This window comes from Apteryx mantelli, chromosome 7, assembly GCF_036417845.1.
Source record: "Apteryx mantelli isolate bAptMan1 chromosome 7, bAptMan1.hap1, whole genome shotgun sequence".
In the NCBI taxonomy this organism is placed as follows: Eukaryota; Metazoa; Chordata; class Aves; order Apterygiformes; family Apterygidae; genus Apteryx; species Apteryx mantelli.
This window is the reverse complement of record NC_089984.1, coordinates 23,039,696-23,063,239: the sequence shown is the minus strand read 5'-3', so window position 1 is coordinate 23,063,239 and position 23,544 is coordinate 23,039,696. Positions and strand designations below refer to the sequence as shown.

The window sequence follows — 23,544 nt, the reverse complement described above, 5'->3', positions numbered from 1 at the left end:
CTTCTCAGTTCAGTTGCTCCTTGTTCTTAGTCCTTCCTTAGGGAAGGCAAACTGAACCTCCAATGAATGTTCGTAGATCATTTCTAATTGCCTGTTAAGGTCTGAAATCCTGCAAACTGTTCTCATAAGAATTCTTCAGTTCCTAATATTTACTGTCTGACCTTCTCCTTTAACCTGTCTGTTTTCCAGGCTTGACCCTGATCCCTGGCTCTGGTCTGGCCATTAAGTGTGAAAAGTCGGTGCTCTACTTCTGTTTAACAGTTGTGCCTGATTGATTGAAAACAGCAAAAAGGAACAGTGCAGGGGAGAGAGAGAACACGTGCATGCCACTGCCATGTCCATTTGCTCTCTGACTCTCCAAACACCCTGAGAAAGATGAATAGTGACAGTGAGACAGAAACCTGCGAGCAGTGTGGAGAAAAGAAATGTGGTAAGGGTCTCCAAAACCAGTCCCCACTAGGCTGCAACCTTCAGCTGGCCCAAAGGCTATGAACATTGTTCTCTAAACTGGGAACATCCTCTAAGACCTCTATTAAAATGCTAATACTGTCCCTGGTCTGTGGGGGTATGTCAGAGGAGGTGGGGAAAGGGAAACTCTTGAAAGTGGTCTTTCCCAGGAAGAGATCATCAGCAGAGAACTTTCAAACAAAAGTGGATTGCAAAGTCTCAAAGCCTTAGTAGTAACACTTACAAAAGGGCCAAGTGTAATTTTCAACAGTGATTCAGGAACAAAGTGAAAAAGGGAATTAAGCAAGTAACTTCTCCTGAAATATAGATCTGTTCTCTTCCAACAATGGAGTGTGTGCAGAACCTGAGCTTTGCTTGGGACTGCTCTGGATGGGAGTCTCACTGCTCAGGTTTGCTAGTAATTAGTTCCTCTTAGGTCAATGACTACTGAAGGTTTACAGTAACTACAGTGAACTTTGAAATAAGTTCTTTGGAGTCACTTCATAAAGCAACAAGGGGAAGCTTTCCTATCCCAAAATATTAGCTCAATTTCAAATTAACTGTTTTGAGTGTATGGAATAAAATCGTAAGAAAAGAGAATGATCTACTTCACCAAAATCAGATCTTGTTCCAAACTCGACCCTTTTTCCGAGCAAAAACATTAGGCAGCCGTGAGGAGAAATGCAGGAATCCAAAAAGCATATTCAGAGACTGTGATCATAAACTAATCTTCTAATAGGTGTTTGTTCTTTCATTCAAAGTGCAGAATTTCATTCAGATTCTAATACCTGTTTATATATTGCCCAAATGCATTGCCAGTAGGCAAAACTAGTGGTCTTCCTCACAGTGAAGGAGAAGTCATTGTGCTTTGAAGCTAACTGGATTTCCTGGAGAGATGTTTCCCTGCAGAAACAATATTCCCAACTGTGTTGAATGAGCTGTACTACTATTCATCTTGTATCATTTCAGGTGACCTCATTTTTCATAAGCTCTATTGCTATGACCTCTACATCCCATCTGCACCTGCACCACGGAACAAGGAGCAGATAGATGTTGACAGATTTATTAATGAGAAGATTGTGGAAGTCCTGGAGAACGATGATTACTGCTGTTACCACGGTTGCAGGAATTTCATTGGCGGAGATATCATCATGCAGGCCATGCAGAAACCCATGAAAATTATCCCTGTTACACTTATACCAGTCTACAAAGACCAATATTTCCTAACCCTTTTAGACATGCTGATAACTGCAGATAAACTGAGGAGAATAGTGTTGCTTTTGTTTGATGCTACTTATACTAGGCCCAGTCTATTACAATGTTGCTTTTCAATAGAAGCAAATGACTCTCAGCTTTTGCGCAAAATAAGGAAAACCATAGACCGTCATAGAAGATTGATTCCACTAAGCAGAAGGAAACAGATAGTATTGAAGGAAATGGACCTAGGTAAGATCATAGGTCTTGTCATGTTTGACTGTTGGATTCATTTAATTTGAAGTTTACTTTGCCCTGGGGAGGGAGAGGAGGGTGATAACTTTGGACTTGGGAATATGCACCCAGCACTAAATACGCACACAGGGACAGGTACTAAACATCATTAATCACAAACCGGCTTGCTTGTTTCATCTTAGATTAGACATGATTGTGCCTTTTGGTTATTTATATTCTATGTTACCCTGGCAAAAACTTGCTTAAGTTAACTTCCTGCCTTCTCTTTTCAGAGTCTACTTCGTTCCCCTCATCCACCACAGGCAGAGATTGTAAGTGCTTTTTGTGTACGCACCTACTGCAGAATGACTGCAGGAGAACAGAGTTGGATTTAACTGAGTAACGTTTCTGTTCTCCATGTTTGTGTTACAGCCCCTTTCAGGAGGTCAGATAGATCAAGGGAATCATTCAGGCCATACTGGAGACACCATGGCACCTTTTCCTCCAGCAGAAACTCATTCTTGCCACTGAAGCACAGAGCGTTTCCCCACAGAGGTACTGCTCCTGCACTTACACTCCCATACACAGAGGCATCCCACCCAGCAGCAGTAGGAGGACTTTGTTGCAACAGAATTTAGGAACTTCCATTTCCCCCACAAAAGACTCCTGCTTTTGCAGTTGTGCTCTTGCTATGCAAAAGAAAGGCCATATTTATCTTCATCAGAGTAAATGCTGGAAGATGATTCATATAGGCATACTGTTTTATCCAGTGATGGTTAATAAATGGCGCTTTGCAGCTGCAACAAAGACAGATTTTTAGTGGAGCAATATGTAAGCCAACAAACTGCAAAAGAAAGAACTGGTGGGGAAAGCAAGCGTGAACTGTTTTTTTTTCTTGTTTATGGCATTAAGTGTACATCTGACTGACTAGCGAAACTAGCTGAACCATAAAATACAAGTGAGGAAGGAGTTGTGTTACAATTCAGTTTGTGTCTCAAAGGGTTAGATATTCTTAATAGGCAAGAATTAGCTGAAATATGGATTGTCATTCATGTATGTGTAGCATTCAGCACTCCTCTGAGCTGGCTTCAGGTCTTACCATAATCAATGGCAAGACTTCTCTTCCAATTCTTCTCCTCCAAGAGGGCAGTATACTGATTCTTTCATAAAAACACAAGCTGGAGTCAGGTTTTGGCTGTTGCACCACATTCAGGATAAGTATACAGCTTTGCATTCTGGAAGATCTTTTAGGAGCATTGTGTGCAAGCTGTGGCTATTGGGAGAAACTGGTTTTGTCAGGACACCTAACAGGGTAGCAAGGAGTAATTCTCTTCTGTATGAGATAGGTTTCTGACATTTTGTAAGTGTGTTCATTGCTACTTTCCTGGTATCATCCCAACCCACATTCTTTTCTCTGAGGACAGACACACTGAGCAGCAGTCCCTGAAGGTTGTGATCCAGTACAGAAACCAGCTGGAAACTATGGGAGGGTTCCAGGTGATATGTGTTTATTTTGTTTTCTGTCCAGAAATTGAAGACATCCTGAAAGAAATGTCCTATACACCTTTTCAAGAGCAAGGTGATTGTTTTCTGAGATACTGGGATGCTAGCAATGAGTGGATCAGACAACGTATCTGTCAGGTGTTGATCAGAAACATCAGGAGGGATTTTCTGACTTTCTGTAAACTGGCAGAGCTGGAGAGCTTGGAGCTGAGAGTAAGAAATCTCATCCAATGCAACAGCTCTGCTTCTAACAAGGAGCTTTGCATTCAGAAGGAGAAACTATATTGTTGGATTCTGGCAGCAATGTTTGTTCATGTCTCCACAACAAACAATGTGAAGCTGAAGGCTCTGCTGAGGGGAATGGTCTTTGCAAAATGCACTGTTCCTTCAGGGGAGAGAAATTATGAGCATCTGTGCCTTAGTGCCTACCAGAAAATCAGAGCAGCCGTCTCCACTGCTATAAAGAAACAAAGGCCTTGGTCAAATTTCATAGAAACATATCTGAAGCACTTGGAAAGTTTCCTTAGGACACTGGAGGAAAGAGTGACTTTCACAAATCAGAGGGTCCTGCAGTTCCAGTCCATCCAGAAGCAGCTTCAGAGAGTACCCTGGATGATAAGACATGTCTTTATTCTTGTTATTACCGAAAAGGTGAGTAACAAGCCAATCAGACTACCCTAGTATTTCTGTTATAACAACTCCTGACTTGTCCATCTCTCCTTGGTGTGACATTACTCCTCGGGAGCAGCACATACAGGGCCCCTGGGCAAAGGACTTGTTATATGACTAACCCAGGGCCCAGATTATATCATTTTGTGGCCTCAGACAAGTCACTTAATGGTCTGTGTCTTAGGCTCACTGTATTTAGGCTGGAGACTATAGTACTTGTCTGCCTCAGAGGGCCAGACAGTGTTCCTTTGTATTCAACTGAGACCTTGCAAAGCGTCCTGAGCAAAGGACCATTGGTTGCTCTGCTGTCCACCCAAGGAAACTATGCTTAAGAGAGTCAGAATAGGCTTGCATCTCTTTAGTCAGACATGCAGCCGGTTACTTATTAAAAAAAAGTAAGCAAACGAGCAAACAAGCCCACAGTAAAAGTATATAGGTGTAGCCAGTTCAGGTCCTGTATGTATTTTCCAGGTGTTTGAAGCCAAACTGCTTGCAGTTAGCCAGTCCTTCTTCCTCTATGTGTGCACAAAGTTGGGGAAAAATCACTGGGAGATTTTACTGGAAATCACTGAACGCATCACCGAACATATCCAAGCCAGCCACACACAAGGTAAGGAAATGCAGGACTGGCCTGAGGCATAGGCAAAGTTAGCAGTTGCTTTGGGCATCAAACTTCTGGCAATGGCAAAAGAGCCATAGCTCTGCTGATCACTATTCCAAAACATTTAATAGACTGTATGCCCAACTATTATTCTGTTTTTCAAAGGATAATATTCATTCATATGATTGAGGAAGATGATAACAATGATGAAAATGTAACTGTTCAGAAAGAGGCAGGACTGGGCTTTAGATAAAGTGGCTGAGACCTTCATTATCCAGTCTTTCTGAGCCATTTGCTTTGCAATCCGTTGAACTCAGTCCTGTGCTGCTGAGACAAAACTTTCAACAGAGACATAAACCAACACTCCAGTTGCCTATGGATGTTTATGCTGGCATGACCTTGTCAATGAGATTGTGGTGACCTGGCTCTAATGACCTAGTCAATGCCATAGCAGATAAACAGTATTCTTCTCCTTATCCTGTCTTGAACCATTGTACAATAGTGCCATGTTCTTTTTAAAAGTTGCAATGTCTGTTTTAAGGCTCACTGGAAGGTTTCTTGCCCGTTGTGAAATATGCAGGCTCTTCTGCAGTGGCATTAACAGAGCACTTTTCTGTCATAGGGGCAGTAACAGAGTGCCTGAATCTTCTCCAAAGCCTGTGGGAGTGGTGCATGAGAACTGCCACTAAAGAGAAGAAGCCTTTGGTAATGACCATCCTCAATCATTTCTTCCAAAAGTTGCTTTACCACCCCCTGAGTGAAGTAAGACACTGCATCGCACCACTGCTCTTTAGCAAGGATGGCACAGGCAGGCATGTTACCGAGCTGGGAAACAAAATGATCCCAGCTGATCCCAGCCATGTGGAGGCAGCTCTCCGAGAATATCTGAAGGTCACCTTCCCTGATCTAGTCCTTAAGGGACAGCTGAAAGCAAATGCCAGTAGCATGGTTGTGCAAGGAGTCATACCTGCAGGCAACGTGAAGATCTGCATAGCCAAACAACAGACCCTGAATGACATCTTGCAGGCGAATGCCACTGACAGTGACTGTGAAAGGTTTCAAGAGGTGATCAGAATAGTGACTCTGTGTGCAGACAGGGAATCCATTGCCAAGCTGCAAATGTCCAGTGCCTGTGGAGTGCCTCCTTGGTACATGTTGGAAGATGGGAATCCACTCTTGGCTTTCCTGCAGGAAAAGAGAAATAAGCTCACCCTATCCAATATGTTAGGCATTTTAAAGGATATTGCCACAGCTGTCTGGTCCTGTCACCAGAAAAGGGTCTTACTTTGCGACATCACACCAGCCAGCTTCATCGTGTTCACAGGTGGGAGACAAGGAACGAGAGCTCTTCAGATCCGGGCCAAGCTGTCTAATTTCCTCCAGGCCAGGCTGGCCCCTCCAGAGGATGAGAAATATTATTCAGCTAGTGATTGTCCTTATGAAACCATCAAATCCTCACAGCTCACAGGTAGAGACAGTAGGGCTGGTGGGCTGGGCTGGGCTTGGGAGAGGTGGGTTCTTTTTGCTGGGTTACTATTCACTGAACTGCTCTTTGTGAGTCATTTCTCCGCTTTGAGTTTGAGTATCCTCAGGAAAAACAAGATTAATTTGTCCTTTCCCATATCTGTGAAGAGCTCAGCGTGCCCTGATAAATGCAAATTAGCACTATTAATTACACGAATATGCAACTAGATCAAGAACTGCATGATAGTATAGAAGTTTCAGAGAGCGATTATACTTAGGCTGGCCACAGACAAAACAATTGAATTCAATTGCTGGGACTCCAGTTTATTCTCTTCCTGCTTGGTTTTTATTGCAGTCTGACAGGGTTATCATTGTGCTGACTGCCTGGCTGGGGCTGGCTGGCTCTTAGAAATGATTTACGTGTGTGCAGCACCAGTTAGCACTTGAAACTGATGCAGATAGCGTTAACCATGTGGTTCTTACAAGGAAACGGCTCTGACAAAAATAATTGTTTCAGGAAGTACATAAATATTCAACCAGTCAGTGCATTTGATGACACCTGTTGCAAATTTTCTTGGGGAGTTATCGTAACAGACTAAGATTAAATCACTGAGTCATCAGAAATGATAGAAAACCCAAACTGTAAACAAAGTCAGTCAAAGGTTAAAGGATGAAACTGTCCCAGAAATGCTTATGGGTGTTTTAACTTTGAAGCCCTTCAGCTCATTCTCTTTGAAATCCTAGGCAAAGCCCTTGCTCACTCAGTTTACCTTTCTGTAACTGCAGCCACACATGCCTGATTGCCCAGGAGTATGGTATAAGGGTGGGTGAGTGTCTATGCGGGTTCTTGGACATGTGATGAAGGCTGAGGCATGCTACAGCCTTCCTTCAGAGAAGACACTAAAAGGGCCTCCTTTTTTCATACCCATCAGAAATTCTTCGAGACCTCCATCCCTCAGTCAGATGTGGTTACAAATGGCCAACAGTTTTCTAAATTATTAAGATACAATATAGACAGTGTCTCACAGACAGCATGATTTATTTACCCCATTCTGCTTTCTTTAGCCCCCTTACTAGTAACTTACAGGCTGTCTGGTAGCTCTTGTTAATAACAGTTTTCTCAGCTTTTTTTTTTCTTATTAGCCACTTCCAGGTGCTCTGAGGATGATTACTAATAGTTGCAAAGATAAATCTATATCTGTGGCAGGGGTAGGAGAATCCTGATCATGGCCTTTGTCTTGATTCACTTCTGTCTTAATACAGGGGACAGTGAGGAACCACTGTCCATATACTTCAGTGCTCCCGAGTCTCTGAAGTACCACATTTTCTCTGCTTTTTCTGACGCATGGGCCATTGCTGCGACATTTTACTCCATTCTCCTGTATGGTGGGCAGACATATTTTGAACTCAAGCACTTGTCTGTGTCCAGGTTCATAGAAGAGGTAAGTGGCTTTCATAGGGGATCAGAAAAACATCTTTTCTACTCACTGGGGAATGTGTTCTTAAAGACAGAGGGTTTTGGGGGTGTGAAGGGACATTAATGGTGGCCCATGAACATCAGCCATGAAAAATGCAACCTATTCCAGCCTGAGATACTGAAGTTCACATTGAGTTCAGTCTTTAAACCATGGGCACTTTGACAGAACATCCGAATCTGGAAAAGTGCACGAAGAACAGCATTCAGCCATTCAAATAACCAGCTGTCCCTATCTGGCTGGTTATGCATCCATGTGTCTGGTCTGGATAACCTCTATTTTCCCCAAAGTAACTGGAGGAGTGAAGGCTCCAGAGAGGCCCCTATGGTAATCAAGTCTTCTGGAAAGAGAAAGGAAATTACAGAATCTGTGAGAACCAGAGAGAAAATCTGCATATTGTTAAAAGAATTAGCTTAAACAAACATAAGTGCTTGCTACAGCAGCTTGTGTAGGGTAAGCAGAAGTTGAAGTTTCTGCTCTGAGTACTGTACTGAATTACTGTATCAGAGCAGTCTGTGAACCAAATATGCTTGAATAACATTTCTGCCTTGGAGTGGGAGTGTAGGGTCTGATACTTCTATGCCTGAAAGATCTATAACTGCTGCGTTGGAAACTGGTAAGAAAAACAGAATGGGAACAGCTAGGGTATAAAGGGGTTTAATTAAGCAATAGGACATTGTTGGGTATTTCAAGGGTGAAGTCATCAAGTGAAAGGTTACATGGAAGCCAAAATGGCAGCAGTTTAAAAATCTCAGCAGTGTTACACAGTGCTGTAGGGGAATTAGAAGAGTTAAAGAGATATTTAGGTAGGTCAAATTCTGCTCTGTTACCTTGGTGTAATCCTGGAAATCAGTAGTTGACTCATTTACATTCCCAAAGCTGATGATGTCACCTTGTGATAATAGGATAAGGATTGCCCAGGGCTTTTACTTTATTGCCATGCAGTCAGGCTCAGCTGCAGTCACCAATGGTTGGTCCTTTTCTTTGTCTTTCCCTCTTAGATCTGCAGTGGGCACAGAGCACAAAGACCAGACTCAATTCCCCTGAAGCTGTGGGACATGATAGTCCCTAACTTGGAGCATGATGAGACAGAGCGCGCATCCATGGAGGCATTGTTAGAGCACTTGGAAAACTACAGGAGTACCCTGGGTATGGAAAACACTTAAACTGGCTAAACTCTTGGTCTTGTAGCAATGGCTACTTAATGCAATATGTAGTGTGGTAGTATTCAGTCATGGGCCTGTGATAGGTCTGTACAGACACAGCAAAAAGACAGTCCCTGCCTTAAAAAAGCTAACAATTTTAAGATAAATGTAGCCATGTGCCCATTCCCTCCTACAGAGGAGCAGAGAGCCCTGCAAGTGGGGGAGTGCCACCAGTTAAGAGAGTTAATTTTAGAGACCTCCTTTTGTTTTTTCCCCGGATCCTGCTTGTATCTGTTTCTGTTACCAACTAAATACTAGGCCAGCAGTGTGAAATTCCTTGTGCTGTGAAAACCTAGGTCTGAGGAACTCAGACAGCAGCACGCCAGTACTTGTCATCTTTCTATCTCAATAAGAGCTTGTAGAGTGACAGTAACAGTGACCAGCCAGATTGTTTAATTTGTTTAAAATTCTTCATGGTATAATATACCTGACTAATAAATTCATCAATGCAGTCAGGATCTGGGTAAACTTCTCCATCAATCCCGTGCCATGATTGTACCCCATAGTGTTCTGGGTATCCCTCCTTTCAAGGAAAAGCTCAGATCTAGCTCTACGTTTACGATGTCTGCCATAGTGAGACCTTGGGTTTTAGGTAGTAGAATCTGATTTCATTTAACCCATTTACCTGGTATGGGGCAGTCAGAGGGATAGAAGTCTGGCTCCTCAATGTTACTTGCCTTGACCTTAATCAGTGACTTCCAGTTGAACTAAAAATAATTTTGGCTCCCTGGTTGAATTCTTTTCCATTATGCTATGAAAGCTATTAAATATGTAAGAGACTCTGCAGATGACTACAAAGAATTTTATTAGCATAATGCCACCAACCTGACACTTCAAACAGCCTGAAACAGGCCCATAGAAATACAGGAGGCATGAGGTCATTTCCCAGCCTCTAATCTAATTCCCTGGTTAAAGCACAGTCTGATGGATTTATCTGCTCCCACAGCTGGGAGTGTTTTGAGTCCTCTTCATAGAGGAATTTGTCTCTCTTTGGAGGGGCCAACACATTTCCTGTAATTATTCACAGTCTAACCCAGACCATAAGGACATGCCCTTGGTGGTTTCTGCTGCCTGGTGGTCACTGCTACAGCCCCTTGTTCAGGTGTTGTAAGACATTTAACAATATTGATACCACTACTAGAAAGCACTCATATTTATCTTAGTCAGGGTTCACTCAGAAGTTAATTAAGGCTTTTGGCTCCTGCATATACCCAGTATACAACGCAAGTTCCTGGGGGGGTCTGGCCAGCCAGTTCAGCATAACTGCACAGATACAGCAGAGGAACGTTTCATACTCAACGTAATTATTGCAATTTGTGTCAGCAGTGGGAACTAGACTGAGATCATCCTTTTACATGGGTTGCTGAAGAGTCATTTCTTTCCCAACCTGGTGCTTGTCTATATAGCTCTTTATTCACTTTTCAATACATTATTTGAGCACCTTCCTCACATACACGGAGTGATAACATCATGGGCAGACTAATATCTGTCACATGTAATTCTTCTTCCCTCTACTGCTTTGCCTCCCCACTTGCTGCAGCTTCAGAATCTATTTCAAGAGAAATCCCAGTAGGCGAGTGGTACATTGCTCTTGTTGAAAAAGTGGCAGCAGATTCTCTGAGTCATTTTGTTTGTGCTGGAGAAACAGCGATAACAGCCACAGTCTCTGGAGTTGCTGGAGCATATGGATGACTCTCATGTTATTTGAATGGCTGTTAGATACTTTCATTTCTGACACAATATTTTTTGGTTGTGGCCTGCAGTTCTCAGCCACATTTTTTGCTTCAGTCCAAGAATAAGCTGAGACACACTTTTTGTTTGCCTCCAAGACTCTCTGTAGTCATGACAGTGAAGGGAGCTCCCTTCCTGCCCTCAAGGCGTGGGTAGTACCAAGTACAAAGTCTAGCCTTTCTTTTCTTTTCTTTTTCTAGGGTCAGATCTGGACAAGCTGCATGAGATAATGAGTCAATTCTCTCCCATCTGCGAGGAAGATATTATAAGGGTAACTGTAAATGCTGCTTAGTAACTTTTCCGGATCTGCCAATTTTGTAAATATCTTCTTGCCTGTCCTAGAGCATTGCATCTTGGGCACTGGCTGCTGTCACTCACATTATAGCTTATTAATGGTCAGTCCACAGCTAGAAGTAGTTTTGTGTTATTCTGCATGGTAATTTCACACACAGAAGCTACCTGACCAAGGAGGAATGAGTGTAAGAGAAGAGAAAATCAAACCTGTGGAGTTGTCCTTTCTCCAAGGCCTTGTGCAGTCTCCAAGCTGCCATTACAAAGCAGTTTGTGGGCAGATGTGACCTCATTTGACCTGCAGGCTCCAGCTGTGCGGCTGTTAGCCTGGGCTGGTGGACAGTGGACCTGGTCTAAAAGCTGTGCTAACCCAGCTGCGCTGCTTTTCTCCAGCTCATGTGTTTGGGCACCTGCAAAATACGGTGCAACAGACTTGGGTGTTGTGAGTCCCTGCTGTTAACAGCTTCATTCCTGTTGCACTGAGGGTCAGCAGGAGCACAAAGACCACTTGCCAGACCATAGCAGACTGCCAGACCACAAGGTAACCTGTCTGCAGGGCATGCTTACCTCATGCCAGATATGCATTCAGAGAAAGCCAGTCCGATAACCTGATCATCAGGTCTCACACAGTGTTTATATTAGGCTTTGAATGGTCTGGCTTTGTTCTGAGCTTGCCTGGTCACTGCTGAACCTCGAAAGGTAGGAAAGCTGTGTTTGGCCATGCCTACAACAGTCAGATCTGGTTTCTCTCACCCTGTGGGGAAAAAAAGAGGCAAACTTGCTGGTCTGAATCTGTTTATGGGATATAATTGAGTGTTGCATTATTTTCACTGTGAATCTTGATCACTGCATTTGGCCCAAAATAAAAGCACCCATTTAACAGACTTGATAGTGGACTCAGCAAAGCCAGGATGGTTTCAGACATGAAGAAAAATGTTTTTTAACATTTTTAGTGCAAATTTTAACTTAAAAGCAATGGATTTACACCATTGGGAGCCTCCTTAATCCTGGGTTGCTTTCTTACATTCATCTTATTGTAGCAACAGCATTTCACAGCAGGTTTTTCTTGTTTGGGGGATGAAAGGTCATCCGGAAGTCTTCTCCTTCCCAGAATCTGCACTGCCATCTCCTGGCTTTCCTGGCATTATTAAGTCTCAGGGGTAATGGTAGGTCTGTCTGCCTAGAAGGAAATAAACAGAGAAAATAATATTTAATTATGTTTTCTTCTCCCTTCTGTTTTGCAGGGCTACCTTGACAGCAAAGGTATGAACTAGTTTTCTCAAAGCATGCATGGGAAATGTCTGTAGCAGGAAAACTTTCTTAACAGTACTTGCGTCTCAAGAGGAAATCAACGTATGTAATAATAGGAAGATGTAGAAGGCTTTGCAAAATATGTGTACTAGATATGGCAGAACAGTGACAGAGCAGGTTGGACCACATTTGCGTAAGCCCCGGAATGTTCAGAGGCTTTGCTGAAATAACTGATCAAATTGGGATCGTATTCAGATGTGTGAATTGGTCCAAGCATCTAGTGAGAAAAGGTCTTCCCATGAGATTTTTCAGAGTTTCCCTACAGATGGAGATCCAGAAACACAAGCATGGGGATAAGTTAGTAGCTCACCCAAAGCTGGGATCAGTTCTGGATGAAGTTTCAGCTTGGGTCTGACAGTTTATGTGTAAAATCTCCCAAAATGGATGTTATCAATCATGAAAAGGGAGCCTATGCTTCATCAGTTAGCCCAGTGTGTGGGAAACTGCCAAAGGAGGCTCAGCGGGGCTGGGCGCAGGTGACAGGAGAACTTCAAGAATTCAAGACCTTATAAACACCGAAATCATGTGAGATTATTTCCTATAAGAATTCAGAAATGATGAGAATAAATGGTGTCACCAGCAGGTTGCTCTCTCAGGGGAGGGAATCTCACTGGTTCATTGATTTCGGAGGCACACAGTGCAACCTAACTGCACTTGCAGTGTCTTTGGAATGGACGGCCTTTCAGGATTGGCATCTCTGACTTCTTTCACCCCGTTTGGATAGACTCAGAAATAGACATGAGTGCATATGGTCTGTGGTGATGTAGAGTGCAGTAAACATATTATGCTAAGAGAGGATTAAAACACTAAAATTTGCAGAGGTTCAGTTCCCTGCTTCCCTCTTCCTTCATTTTTGCCTGGCCGAACATGCTGTGCTGAAAATGGCAGCCCCATGGAGCAGAGCAGAGAACTTGTTCTCTTGGTGTGGGATTATTCTACACAAGTTACTTTTCTGAGGAGCCATTTTATGTAAAAGCATATTCTGGTGAAGGGATTGCATGACTCAGCCACAGCAGCAGGTGTTAAATGCTCCTTCTTTAAAAATGTAAGGCCTGATACAAATCTTCCTTAGGCAGGGGTAAACAAGGAACAACTTCCCAGACATAAATGCAGGTATCTCAACACATATCTGGCGTATATATGAGGAGAAATAGGCTTCCTTGTATTTTTTTTCTTGTTGTTTCTTCAGGCAAATTCAAAAGGAGTGATCCACCAAATGTATTTCCAGACATGTGTGAAGACCGTGTTGAGCAGAAGGTAATGCTCTGGTTTCTTAGTTATCACTTTATCTCTCCTAGCAAAGCAACCTTTATCTGCTTTATCAATAGAAATACTTAAACTTCACAGTCAAAATTATTTGAAGAGACAGTAGCTAGAGACACAAGCTAGACACATTCAGATAAGAAATACGACTTGTGGTAGATTTGTTATCATTGGCAGTTCTTGAACTCAACCTGGCTGAATCTTTCAAGGTTATGCAGGCAGTTCAGACAAGCAAAAATTCATTGTCTGTGCTATAGAGAAAGTCAAGTGAAAAAAAACACATTGGTTCTTTATGACTTCATCATTTATTATAAATGCACACTATAAATGGAGGAGCCAATTTAAGAGGAACCAGAGTAATAAACCAAAATCCTTGAATAGCTGGGAAAGAAATGTGGTGGAGAAACTTAGATATCTGTAGCTTTTATGTGACATGTCTTTATGGTTTTGTTTATTGTTTTTGGTATGGCTTGGCCTGCCAGTTTTTCTGCCTCTGGGACTTTCAGTATTAACATTTCCATTATGAGTGTATTTACTTACAAAAGATACAAGACTGAGTTTCCTATAAGCATCATGTTTCATATGAATAACAAACAGTCTCTTCAAAGCCAAAACTCTTTAGGCCAAAAAAATTTCAGAATAAATTTTGGATATTTGTTTCTGGTTTTCCAAATCTTGAGGTGTTTAAAGTTGGGAGATGTCACATGTTTCTTCTAAATGTCAATCAAGTTAAACCATCAGACTGTTCTTTTACTCTTCAAAACGTAATAGTTGTTAAAAAAGCTAGTTAAATTGATAAGGCCAGTTAAGACAACTTTTTTCTATTACAAAGTCCGTAATTCTTCAATGACTCCTTTCAAATCAATGGGATTTCACTAAGGTTATTAAGAGAAGAGCTTGGCTCTTCCTTACCATGACAGGTAAGACTCAAATTCCATCATTTTCTCCACAAAGATGATGGCATATTGCTGCCAAAGAGGATACTGGCAGTTAATTTTCAGATTCTCTTGCAGGATGACTGCTTATGTGAGTTGGTGTCATTCAGAATGAATCATATGACCAAGACAGCCCTGCATGCATTAGAACATGAGAACATACTGCCAGTAAAAGAAATCACGAACTACTTCCCCATGACCACCACACTGGTGAGTGCAGCAGGAATGGTTTGTGAGAGCTTTGCTGTGGCTCTGTGTCACCAAGGGAGCAATGGCTGTGGCCTGACTTCCCGCACATGGAGGGCTGGCGGGTGACTACTGCGTGTGCAAACATGCAGGGGAGATAAGACAGAGCAGATAAAATGCAGCTGTAGGACAGCTTTGGTTTTTGAGAGTCTGGTTTGCTAAATCAGTCAAAAAAAAAAAAAAACAGAGAGAAAATCTGATGTGAATGTGGGTCTTATGCCTTTAATAGTGTGGGTCATCCATTGGTTGTCACTACTGTTTTCTTGCATTCACCTAAGCCAACTTGTTTCAGGTAGAAAGTGGTGTGATTTGGATGTAGCCTTGTGATTGTGCAGAGATAGTCCACTGTATTCTGGGAAGCGATCAGGAGAGCTAAGAAAGAGAAACTCTTTCTTCATTGCAATACAGTGAGATTGGTGTTTTCTAGAGTGTTTTATGACAGATTGATGACGTGTGAATCATAGCAGCAGTGACCTCTCAAATTTCAGGTGTGGATTGTTGTTTGGGGCAGGAGGTGGCTGGTGGTACGACTAGAGCTTAGGCTGTAGGACAGGCACATCTCTGGGGAGGTCCTGCAAAGCGTGGGACAGGCAGGGAGATGAACTGTGAGTGGGGCTCCTTCAGCTGGGCAGGGGCGCATGAAACAAGGAGAGGAGGGTGCCAAAGGGGCTCAAAGCACAAGCATTGACAGTTTTGCCTAAGAATGGCCCCAGTGTGGGCAAAATGTTGACAGGATCACACAGGGAGGAGGCAGGCTGAATGTTCTCAGAAAAGAGTGGAACTGGAAGGTAGGAGCCAAAGCTGAGAGGCTTTGAGGAGAAGGGAACTGGCATAGTGGGGACATGAAGGAGAAACCTGCATGGAGCCTTGGAGGGACCTTGCAGGGTGGAGAGGACAATCCCTTGCCAGGGCTACCCAGGGCTCCAAAGAAGTCAGGTGTTGTTATGGTATCTGGTGCCCTCTGCTGATCCATTGCCAGATCACCTTAATCGCCTTAAACACTTTTTAGAAATATTTCTTGTCCTTTGCCAACACTGTAAATCTTTAATGCCTGGTGAAGGGAATGCTCTGGCTTCCCACTACAGTATTTCTAAGAGAACATGTGTAGACATCTGGATGGGATGGGATTTTTCTCCTTGATAGAGTTTTACTGCTGGCAGCACCAAGGTCTCTCTTCTTTACATCTCAGCAAGTCATGGAGTGTTCCCTCCCTGCTGGTCTGATTTCCCTTGAAGTCAGCTCTGAGCTCAGATTCAGTGTTCCCAGAAGAAGCTTATGATTTTGCCTGGACATGTCTAATGTTCCCCTAGTACAGTGGTTTTTCCATGTATAACCATGCAGGCATGGCTTGACTGAGTACCAGATCATTATGATCTCTAATTCTGTGGTTATCAGTACAAAATCAGTGAGTCATTTTGCTTAGGCAGCATTCCTGTTCCTTGGGCACAATGCAGTATTTTTTGTTTCCTGATGAAACAAGCAGACTCCTCATTCCCTGAGGTCATAAAATATGTTGATGACATTTGCTGGAATTGTCCCCAGCATTTTCTCCAGGTACAATCATGCAATCATTTTTTCTCAGCCTTGGCAGAAACATCAGAGAACCATGAAGCAGTCATTTCTGGAGTTAGTTAGCATGAGGAGACCCCCATGGAAGATGATAAAAGCAGTCCTGCAGCGGCAGTGATGTGGTCCTGAAGCACAGGAATCAGTGCAGGGCCTCCAGATCTATGCCAAGTTCAGCGACTATGGAGTGCTCTCAAGCATATTGTGTTGCCAACCATTCAGTCCCTAAACTCTGTCTCTACATGCATCTCTAACACTTCACAAACTTCTGCCACTGCCTTTGTGTGGATTTGATGGTGGCAAGTGTGTGTGTTGGCAGAGAAATGAGGGTCTGAGAAGCATGAAGTGTAAGTTTGCTCCTGTTAGAAAGGCTGATGTGCGTGTGCAGATCCCTTGTGAAAACACTCAGTTGGAGCAAAGCAGGCAGAGAAAGGCTTCTGCCAGTCATTTTCCTTCTCCCTGAAAACAGAGATGGAGACCTTGAAAAGGGAATATTCACTGAGGTATTAGGGAGCTTTTGATTCTCCATGAGTGCTTTTTACTTTTCCTGTAAGCAAGGGAGATGAAGGTTTAACTCCACAGCAGGATGATTTTCCATCTATGATCAATGGGCTTGTTTCTCTCTAATAAATTAACTTTCATAATCACCTTAGAACTAAATGATAGACCATACTTTCCCTGGGACTGTTGAAAATCAGTGATCATACCATGGAGAGGCTTTTAGAAGATGATGAAGGCATTACTGGATAATTCTGCTCTTATTCTTTCCCCTGTTAATCTGGAGTGATTCTTCTGAATTCAAGAGAAGTTCTGCATGCTTATGCCAGTGTAGGGGAGTAAAGAGTTCTTTCTCTGTAGAAAGGTTTTCTTTGCCACATTACCTGGTGTCTGGGTTTGTCATGTCTTGACCTGGGGTCAAGACCCCATATAAAAGAGGAGCCTTCTTCTCGCTCAGTAAATAGAGGAATGAGATTATTATCTTTGCAGACTTCCTTGTGCTGATTCCTTCCTTGAGTAGGGAAATCACCATGTAGCTGTAGCTGTTTGTATGAAGTGTTTTGTGGTAACGCTACTTGGCTTCTTCCCTCTGTGTGTTCCAAAGAGCTGACCAGTAGTAGAGAAATCTGCTAACATTTTCCTCTGAGAGACTGTAAAGTGTTTTACTAGACTTTTAGCCCACGGGGAGACTGAAAGAGCTGCACAGTAGTTTATTGATGTGAATGAAGAATTGAATAAAGGGGTTGCTTTGCAGTCAATGGACCATAAGCTCTGGGGGTCAGAGACCTTGTCTCAGTTTCTGTCTTTCCTGTCCTTTGCAAGGTAGAGCCCTGGTCAAGCACTGCTGCAGTATACAGTTGTGATTTCTGTATTACTGTTTGTGGTGTCTGGGGAGGATATGATTTTGAACTCCCAGACCTAGTTAGTCCCATCAGGTGAGGGTGAAATATCACACCTGCTACACCATGCTAAATATTTTCCTGAATGCAGATGGGCTAATTCTGCTCTGAGATGCATGTGTTCCCCTGCTGCAGAGGTCCTGGCTCTGCCCACTGCTCATTCAGAGCTAGCCTGGGAATCTCTGCACAGTACATCTGTATGCAAGGTAGGCAAACCACATAAATCCAGTGGAAAATACAGCATCCTGCTGTTCCCTCCTGGAGGATGGGAAGCTGCTGGGAGAGATGCATGTGGAGGCAGAGCTCTGCTTTGCTTGTGATGATTTGTTAGCAAGCATTTGTCCTGTGACTCCTCTCTCTAATCTTCTGATGTCTCCCTTTTGCAGATCTCTCAGCCTCTTGGTGGCAACAGGACGTCCCTAAAGCAGGTTGCTGCAAGTCCTGGCATGGACGATGGCAAGCTTCTCACTTGCCTGGAGCAGGTTGCTTCTGCCATGGAGTATCTTCATTCCAAAAGGATCATACACTGCGACCTGCAGTGCAATTACATTTACATTAATTCTGGTCACAAGTGCCCAGAGGTATTTGTGCTTCATACTTGTTTACTCATGGTTCAGATCATTCCCTAGCTTCTTGTCCTATCTCTGCTTGGCCCACTGCTACCTGGAACCACAGTCCAGTTATACCCCACTGGATCTCTGTACAAAGTCAGTCGTGGGTAGATGAACTGAAAAGTACAGAGAGGGGAGTTAAGGTGCACAGCATTACAGACATTGACTGTTTGTCACATGCCACATGATGCATTTTTAGTTACATGCAAAGGGGAGGCTTGCCAAATATTAGCATATATTTTTTTTAATCTGGGAGTAGTGCACAGAGGGAGGTCACTGCCAGACGGAGCTATCCTATCCTATCTTATCCTATCTTATCCTATCCTATCCTATCCTATCCTACCCTATCCTATCCTATCCTATCCTATCCTATCCTATCCAAGACAGGCATTCAGGACAGAGGTATCTAACTGTTTTCTGGCAGTGCTCAACACTGTCCGGTGAAGGAGATATTGTATAAAAAGCTTATACTGGCTATCCTAACTTTTAAAAGGTGAATTTAGATGAGTGTCAAGGGCAGGTCATTCCATCATTACTCATCCCTGAACTATAAATCATAGGTGCTGGCTGCTGTCAAAGACAGGACACAAATAAACGAGGACCTTTCTAGCAAATCCTGCAGCATTATAACTGTTAAATTCTTGCTGCTCTTGCTGAAGGGTAGATAAATGTTGTGGATTATATCCCCCCCTCTCTTTCCTTTGTCTTTTGAAAGGTGATGGCAAAAGTTGGTCGTTGGGGAAGAGCAGTCTGTCTGCCACATCCAGGGACAGATGACAACCTCTTTGAGCCATATGTGCGCAAAGTTATGCCAGCTGATGCAGCCAAGTGGTAAGTGGATTGTAACATTTTACTCCCCCTTTCTTTTCTGCTCTTTTTTCCCACCACAAACTCCATCCCATTCATCCACAACTTTAACCACCACCTTGTTTCACAATATCCATGTCCTTCTTATGGCTCCTATGGAAAATGGCGAAAATGCAGAGGGTTTTCTTTTAAGTGTTGTTCATGTTCTACCTTATGCCTGGCCAAACAGCAGCTTGTTTGTTTCAGAGAAACTTTCTTCTGTTTTTCTGTCCTGGCAAAAACTGAATACTCTCAAAACTTTTAATGAGGAAAAAATTGCTGTCGTGCCTTGTGCCCCCTTTCTCTTCGATAGCTTAGTTATGTGTTCCATGATGCACCATTGCCCATTTCTCTTCTTACTTAGTTGCTTAGCTGTAGCCACTAATACAAAGTGTGAACTCAAGTCTCTTGATCTACAGTGATATGGACCACTCTGCTTTGCCTTGCTCCCTGGCTCTCTAGTATATAGAAACATATTAGACTAATAACCTGCTCATTTCTTCAATAGGGCTGCCCCAGAGGTGAGAAATGATGGGCTCTATTCCCGAGCATCAGATGTCTTTAGTTTTGGGATTGTGATATGGGAAGCTTTAACAGCACAGTTGACCAACCTGCACATGTTCAAACCACTGAAACCTTTCCACTCACTGAACTTCAGGGAGGTAAGGATGGTAAGAGTGTATTTTTGGGCAACTCAACAGCAGCTTCTCTGTAACCCTGGCATGGCTAGGAATAGGAGGACCCATCTTTCAGTTTTTCTCCTTCACATGTGGAAAGAAAAGCCTCCCAAGTGTGGATGTTGCCATTTATCAGTGGGTCATTATTTCCTCCATAATTCAGTCAGTATTTGAATTGAATATTTGAATTGCAGTGCCAGTTATGGGACTCCTTTCTTAGACTGGAAAGTGTATTTGCCCCACAATCTGCTCTTCTGTTTACCTATACTTTCCCTTAGGAAAGCTGTACTCAGGCTTTGGGGGAACCTCCCTCCTCCCCCACTTGTGCACTTAGCTCAGTTTTCTGAGGACACAGGACTTACTGTTTGTGCTGCAGCTGTCTCTGTTCATCCATTTGTCAGCACCCCAGTCCCTTCTTCCTCCACAGTAACTTTTTAACTTGTTGAACAGATATACTGGAGGAGTACTGATCTCAGTGCTATTAAGCTCCTGCAACATTTTTGGAAATAGGCTCCCTCTGCAGAGGGAAAAGACCCAGATTAAGGCCTCCAGTGATAAAAGACTGCAGTGTAAACTCAAGCACATTGCTAGAGAATTCACATACCAGAGAGCTATCAAAACCTGGCTTTCTAAGCTCTTCTCAGGGAACTATTTGTTGCTACTAACTTCAATTAGCACATAAAAATTATGGTTTGTTATGCAATAATGATGCAATAACAGTGCAAGCTTGTGCCTTTTCTTTTTTACTAGTGAGTTTGTGGCAGGGCAAAATGTGCATCCAGGCACCAGTTCTCAGAAAGCTAATGTGAAATTGTTTTTGTTGTCTGGCTAAATAAAAACAGGTTCTAAAATTCACGGAGTTAGGAAATATCCCTGGTGATTTCGGCTTTCCAAAGCTCGCCAGACTGATTGAGTGCATGAAGGCCTGTTGGAATCACAACCCCACCAAGAGACCTGCATTCTCGGCCATATTAGAGGTGATCAAAGCGGAAAAACCAACAGCCAGGTAAATAGTATGCACTTGCACTCCCTTCTTGTGCAGCCTCATAACTGGACATTCAGTTCCACTGGTGAGTGGTAAGTAATATCCACAGGGGTTGCTCTTACCCCAGGGAAGTCTCCCAGCCTTTAGTCCACAGCCTCAAGCGAGGCCAACACTGAATTTTTTGCAGAAATAGTTGTGTTGCTGAAGGTCTGACGTATCTTGGCAGAGGGAGTGAGGAGGAGAGGGGAGACAATTTTACACAAGTGTCCTTCTGTGCTTTGGCTGGCATTTGGGGTGGGGGGGTGGGGGGAACATAGCTAGAACAGCCTTTTGCCAGCCTGTGTTAAAACCATTTTGGCAAATTCTTTTTGTGCCTAATCAAGACCCATGGGTCTTCTGCACCATGCATGACATCTCAGCAGTATAAATTGTCCAGCACAGAGCTATGTATGACTGTGGTGATTGCCTGCAGCAGGAAAGCAGTCTCGCTTACAGTTCTCTTGGGTATTACTGTGCTGTGTCACAAAGACCCAGCGTTAGAGCAGGCAAGCAGCAAGCGGGGAGCCTGGCTTGCAGAGACCTCCACTTATGCCTCGGTGGAGCGGGCCCAGTGTGGTGGGAGGGCTGTGCCATACTAGGTGCACAACCCCAGGGCAGTCTGGGGAACTTTGGAAACTTTGGTTTCTAAACTTTGGAAAAACACTTGGATGGTAGCTTCTCAGGTTATCTGCCTGAAGTTTATTCCAAAATCCTGGAAGGAGGGAGAACACCAGCAGGAAACTTGTTCAGGTACCAATAATATAATAATGGAGTTAGTACCCCATAATTAGAGAAGTTGTTCTGGAACTGCTCCATTTGCTGCATTTGCTTTAACCAAATTCCCCAGGGCACAGACACTTGCTTCTTAGGAAGTTCATATTGTTTGCTGTTAGCGTATGTACAAATAATGCCAAGGCAGCAGAAAAATGAGTGCCTGCCTCCTCCACTTGTTAGGTCACAAAATTGTGGCAGAAAACACATCTCTAAAGGGGAAGTCACTTGCCTCTATTGCACCAAACCCTGGTCTCAACAGCATCATTGGAAATTCTGCCCTTTACTTCAACAGGAAACAGATTTTGTCTCCTTGTAAAGAGTCACTAAGTGTCTTCATTAAAGGTTTTTAAATGCTAAAATATGGTAGATTTCAGCACGAATTTCCAAGGTATGGTCATGAAACACAGTCCTGCTGCCCTGCAGACTGCTTGCTTGAGGATGTCTTTAACCTGACAGACAGCAATAAGCAAAATTTTTGCTTGTCTCTATCTGTGCATTTCATGGAAAGTATCTCCTAAGATCTGAATGAAGGGTATGGAAAGCTGAAATAGAGACTTGTCACAGCAGAACATCTCTGATCTTAAAAAAGAAGCCCTGAATGAAAAATTATAGTGTAAGGTTTTTGGGGTGAGGTCTCTGATTAGCACAGCTTCATATTATAGTGTGCTGTGCATGACATCCGCTGGCAGCCCAGCAACACGCTGCTGCTGAAACAACACCACAGCAGCACGTAACACACAGCCGTTCCAGGGAGTCCTGCGGCTCCCCATACCAAGGGGAAATCACATGGTGTTCCATACTAGCAGTGGAGAGATGATTGCTTCCGATGACACATGCTCCTCAATAAAGATGGGAGCTGGTCGTGAGTCCGGTAGAGATGTACCTTTTAAAAGATTTTGCATGTTTTTAGAAGAACAGAGCCAGTTCTTAGCCAAAGCATACCCCAGCAGCACCAGTACTTCTTTCTCTCCTTCTGTCTCCAAAGGGACTGCAAGGCTGCTAGGCTCGCAGCAATGCCTTCTACTGCAGACACGGAGGACTACGACTCTGTTTACTTCAGCAGTGAAGCTGCAGAGGAGGACTCCTACAGCCATATTTACAGCACAGTTGCAGAGTCTGATCCTGATCTCCCGCAGGCTGAAGACAATGTATCAGGCCATGGTGATGTCCCCCGGGTCCAGCTGTTAGCAGAGAAGGCTCTTTATTTCTGCAAGCAAGACAAATGGGGACAGATGGTTAATGAGTTTGAGGAAAAAAGAGGAATAGACAGGAGTCCAGCCACTATCAAGGAGACTGACTGGTATATTGATACTGGCATTAATTGGCATTAAAAAAAAAAAAAAAGGGAAAAGTAAGGAGCTGGGCTTCTGCAAATCCCTGACTGGTAGCGGGAGAAAATCCAAACACAGCCAGTACCAGCCAGTAGAGAGCACTGGGATCTCATAACACTCAGGGCAATCGGATGACCTCACACAGTCACTGGTGGGACCAAACAGTAAAAGAACATCCTCTCTCCCGCAACCTCCATCCTGATCAGAAATTGTTAACAAGCTAGCCAAGCAGCAGGAGTTGTTCATTTCTCGTAACAACCCAATATCAGTTAACACAGAGGATCCTGCCAAAGTTGCTTTGCCACAGTGCCGCTTGCCAACCTTTCAATGGGCTGTTTAGTAACGACACTGTTTCCAAAGACTGCTCCACACTATTTCTCCCCTGGCAAGGAGAATGTGTCTGTGGTAGGCAGGAACCCAGCAACCTCAGTGACTGTGCCACAAGGACCTCTCTTCTGCCAGACTCACTTTTCAGAGTTCACTTTTTAGAGTTCACTTTTAAAAAGCATTTCAGTGTTAACATGTGAGTTCATGGCCTTTGGGAATAAAACTGTGATTTTGTTTACTGAAACAACTGTGGTAACAGATAGAGTTTATTTGTGGTCCCCCCCTCCCCCCCCAAATATTGTTAGTGTTTTTGGATGAAAGCTAGAAACCAAAAAAAAAAAAAAAAAGCTACTTCAAGGTGGGAATTTACAGTTCTGTTTCCCTCTCTCCTCTCAGCTTTGTCTTTAGGTGAATTAAACCCA

General features: G+C 43.4%; 1 protein-coding gene and 1 long non-coding RNA gene across 2 annotated transcripts; both read left to right on the top strand.

The window, feature by feature from the left end:
* The first annotated feature begins 1,835 nt into the window (after nt 1-1,835).
* LOC106497810 (uncharacterized) lies at nt 1,836-2,394 on the top strand. Its single transcript, XR_001294848.1, has 3 exons — nt 1,836-1,893; nt 2,169-2,207; nt 2,308-2,394. It is a non-coding gene; the product is annotated as an uncharacterized lncRNA (long non-coding RNA).
* A 5,124-nt stretch (nt 2,395-7,518) lies between these two features.
* LOC106497804 (insulin receptor-related protein-like) lies at nt 7,519-23,332 on the top strand. The gene is made up of 11 exons (XM_013958810.2): nt 7,519-7,554; nt 8,589-8,736; nt 10,724-10,794; nt 12,059-12,077; nt 13,315-13,382; nt 14,402-14,533; nt 17,919-18,113; nt 18,859-18,974; nt 19,498-19,651; nt 20,509-20,672; nt 22,450-23,332. The coding sequence occupies exons 2-11, from the start codon at nt 8,646-8,648 to the stop codon at nt 22,793-22,795; spliced, it is 1,356 nt and encodes a 451-aa protein (XP_013814264.2). The 5' UTR covers nt 7,519-7,554; nt 8,589-8,645; the 3' UTR covers nt 22,796-23,332.
* Nucleotides 23,333-23,544: the final 212 nt, after the last annotated feature.

What these genes read in the sequence shown, in the direction of transcription:
- LOC106497804 (XM_013958810.2), top strand. Translation starts at nt 8,646, where the DNA reads ATGATAGTCCCTAACTTGGAGCATGATGAGACAGAGCGCGCATCCATG. An exon ending in TCCCCATGACCACCACACTG is followed by an intron (nt 14,534 to 17,918) that starts GTGAGTGCAGCA and finishes TCCCTTTTGCAG; the next exon opens with ATCTCTCAGCCTCTTGGTGG. An exon ending in ACTCACTGAACTTCAGGGAG is followed by an intron (nt 19,652 to 20,508) that starts GTAAGGATGGTA and finishes AAATAAAAACAG; the next exon opens with GTTCTAAAATTCACGGAGTT.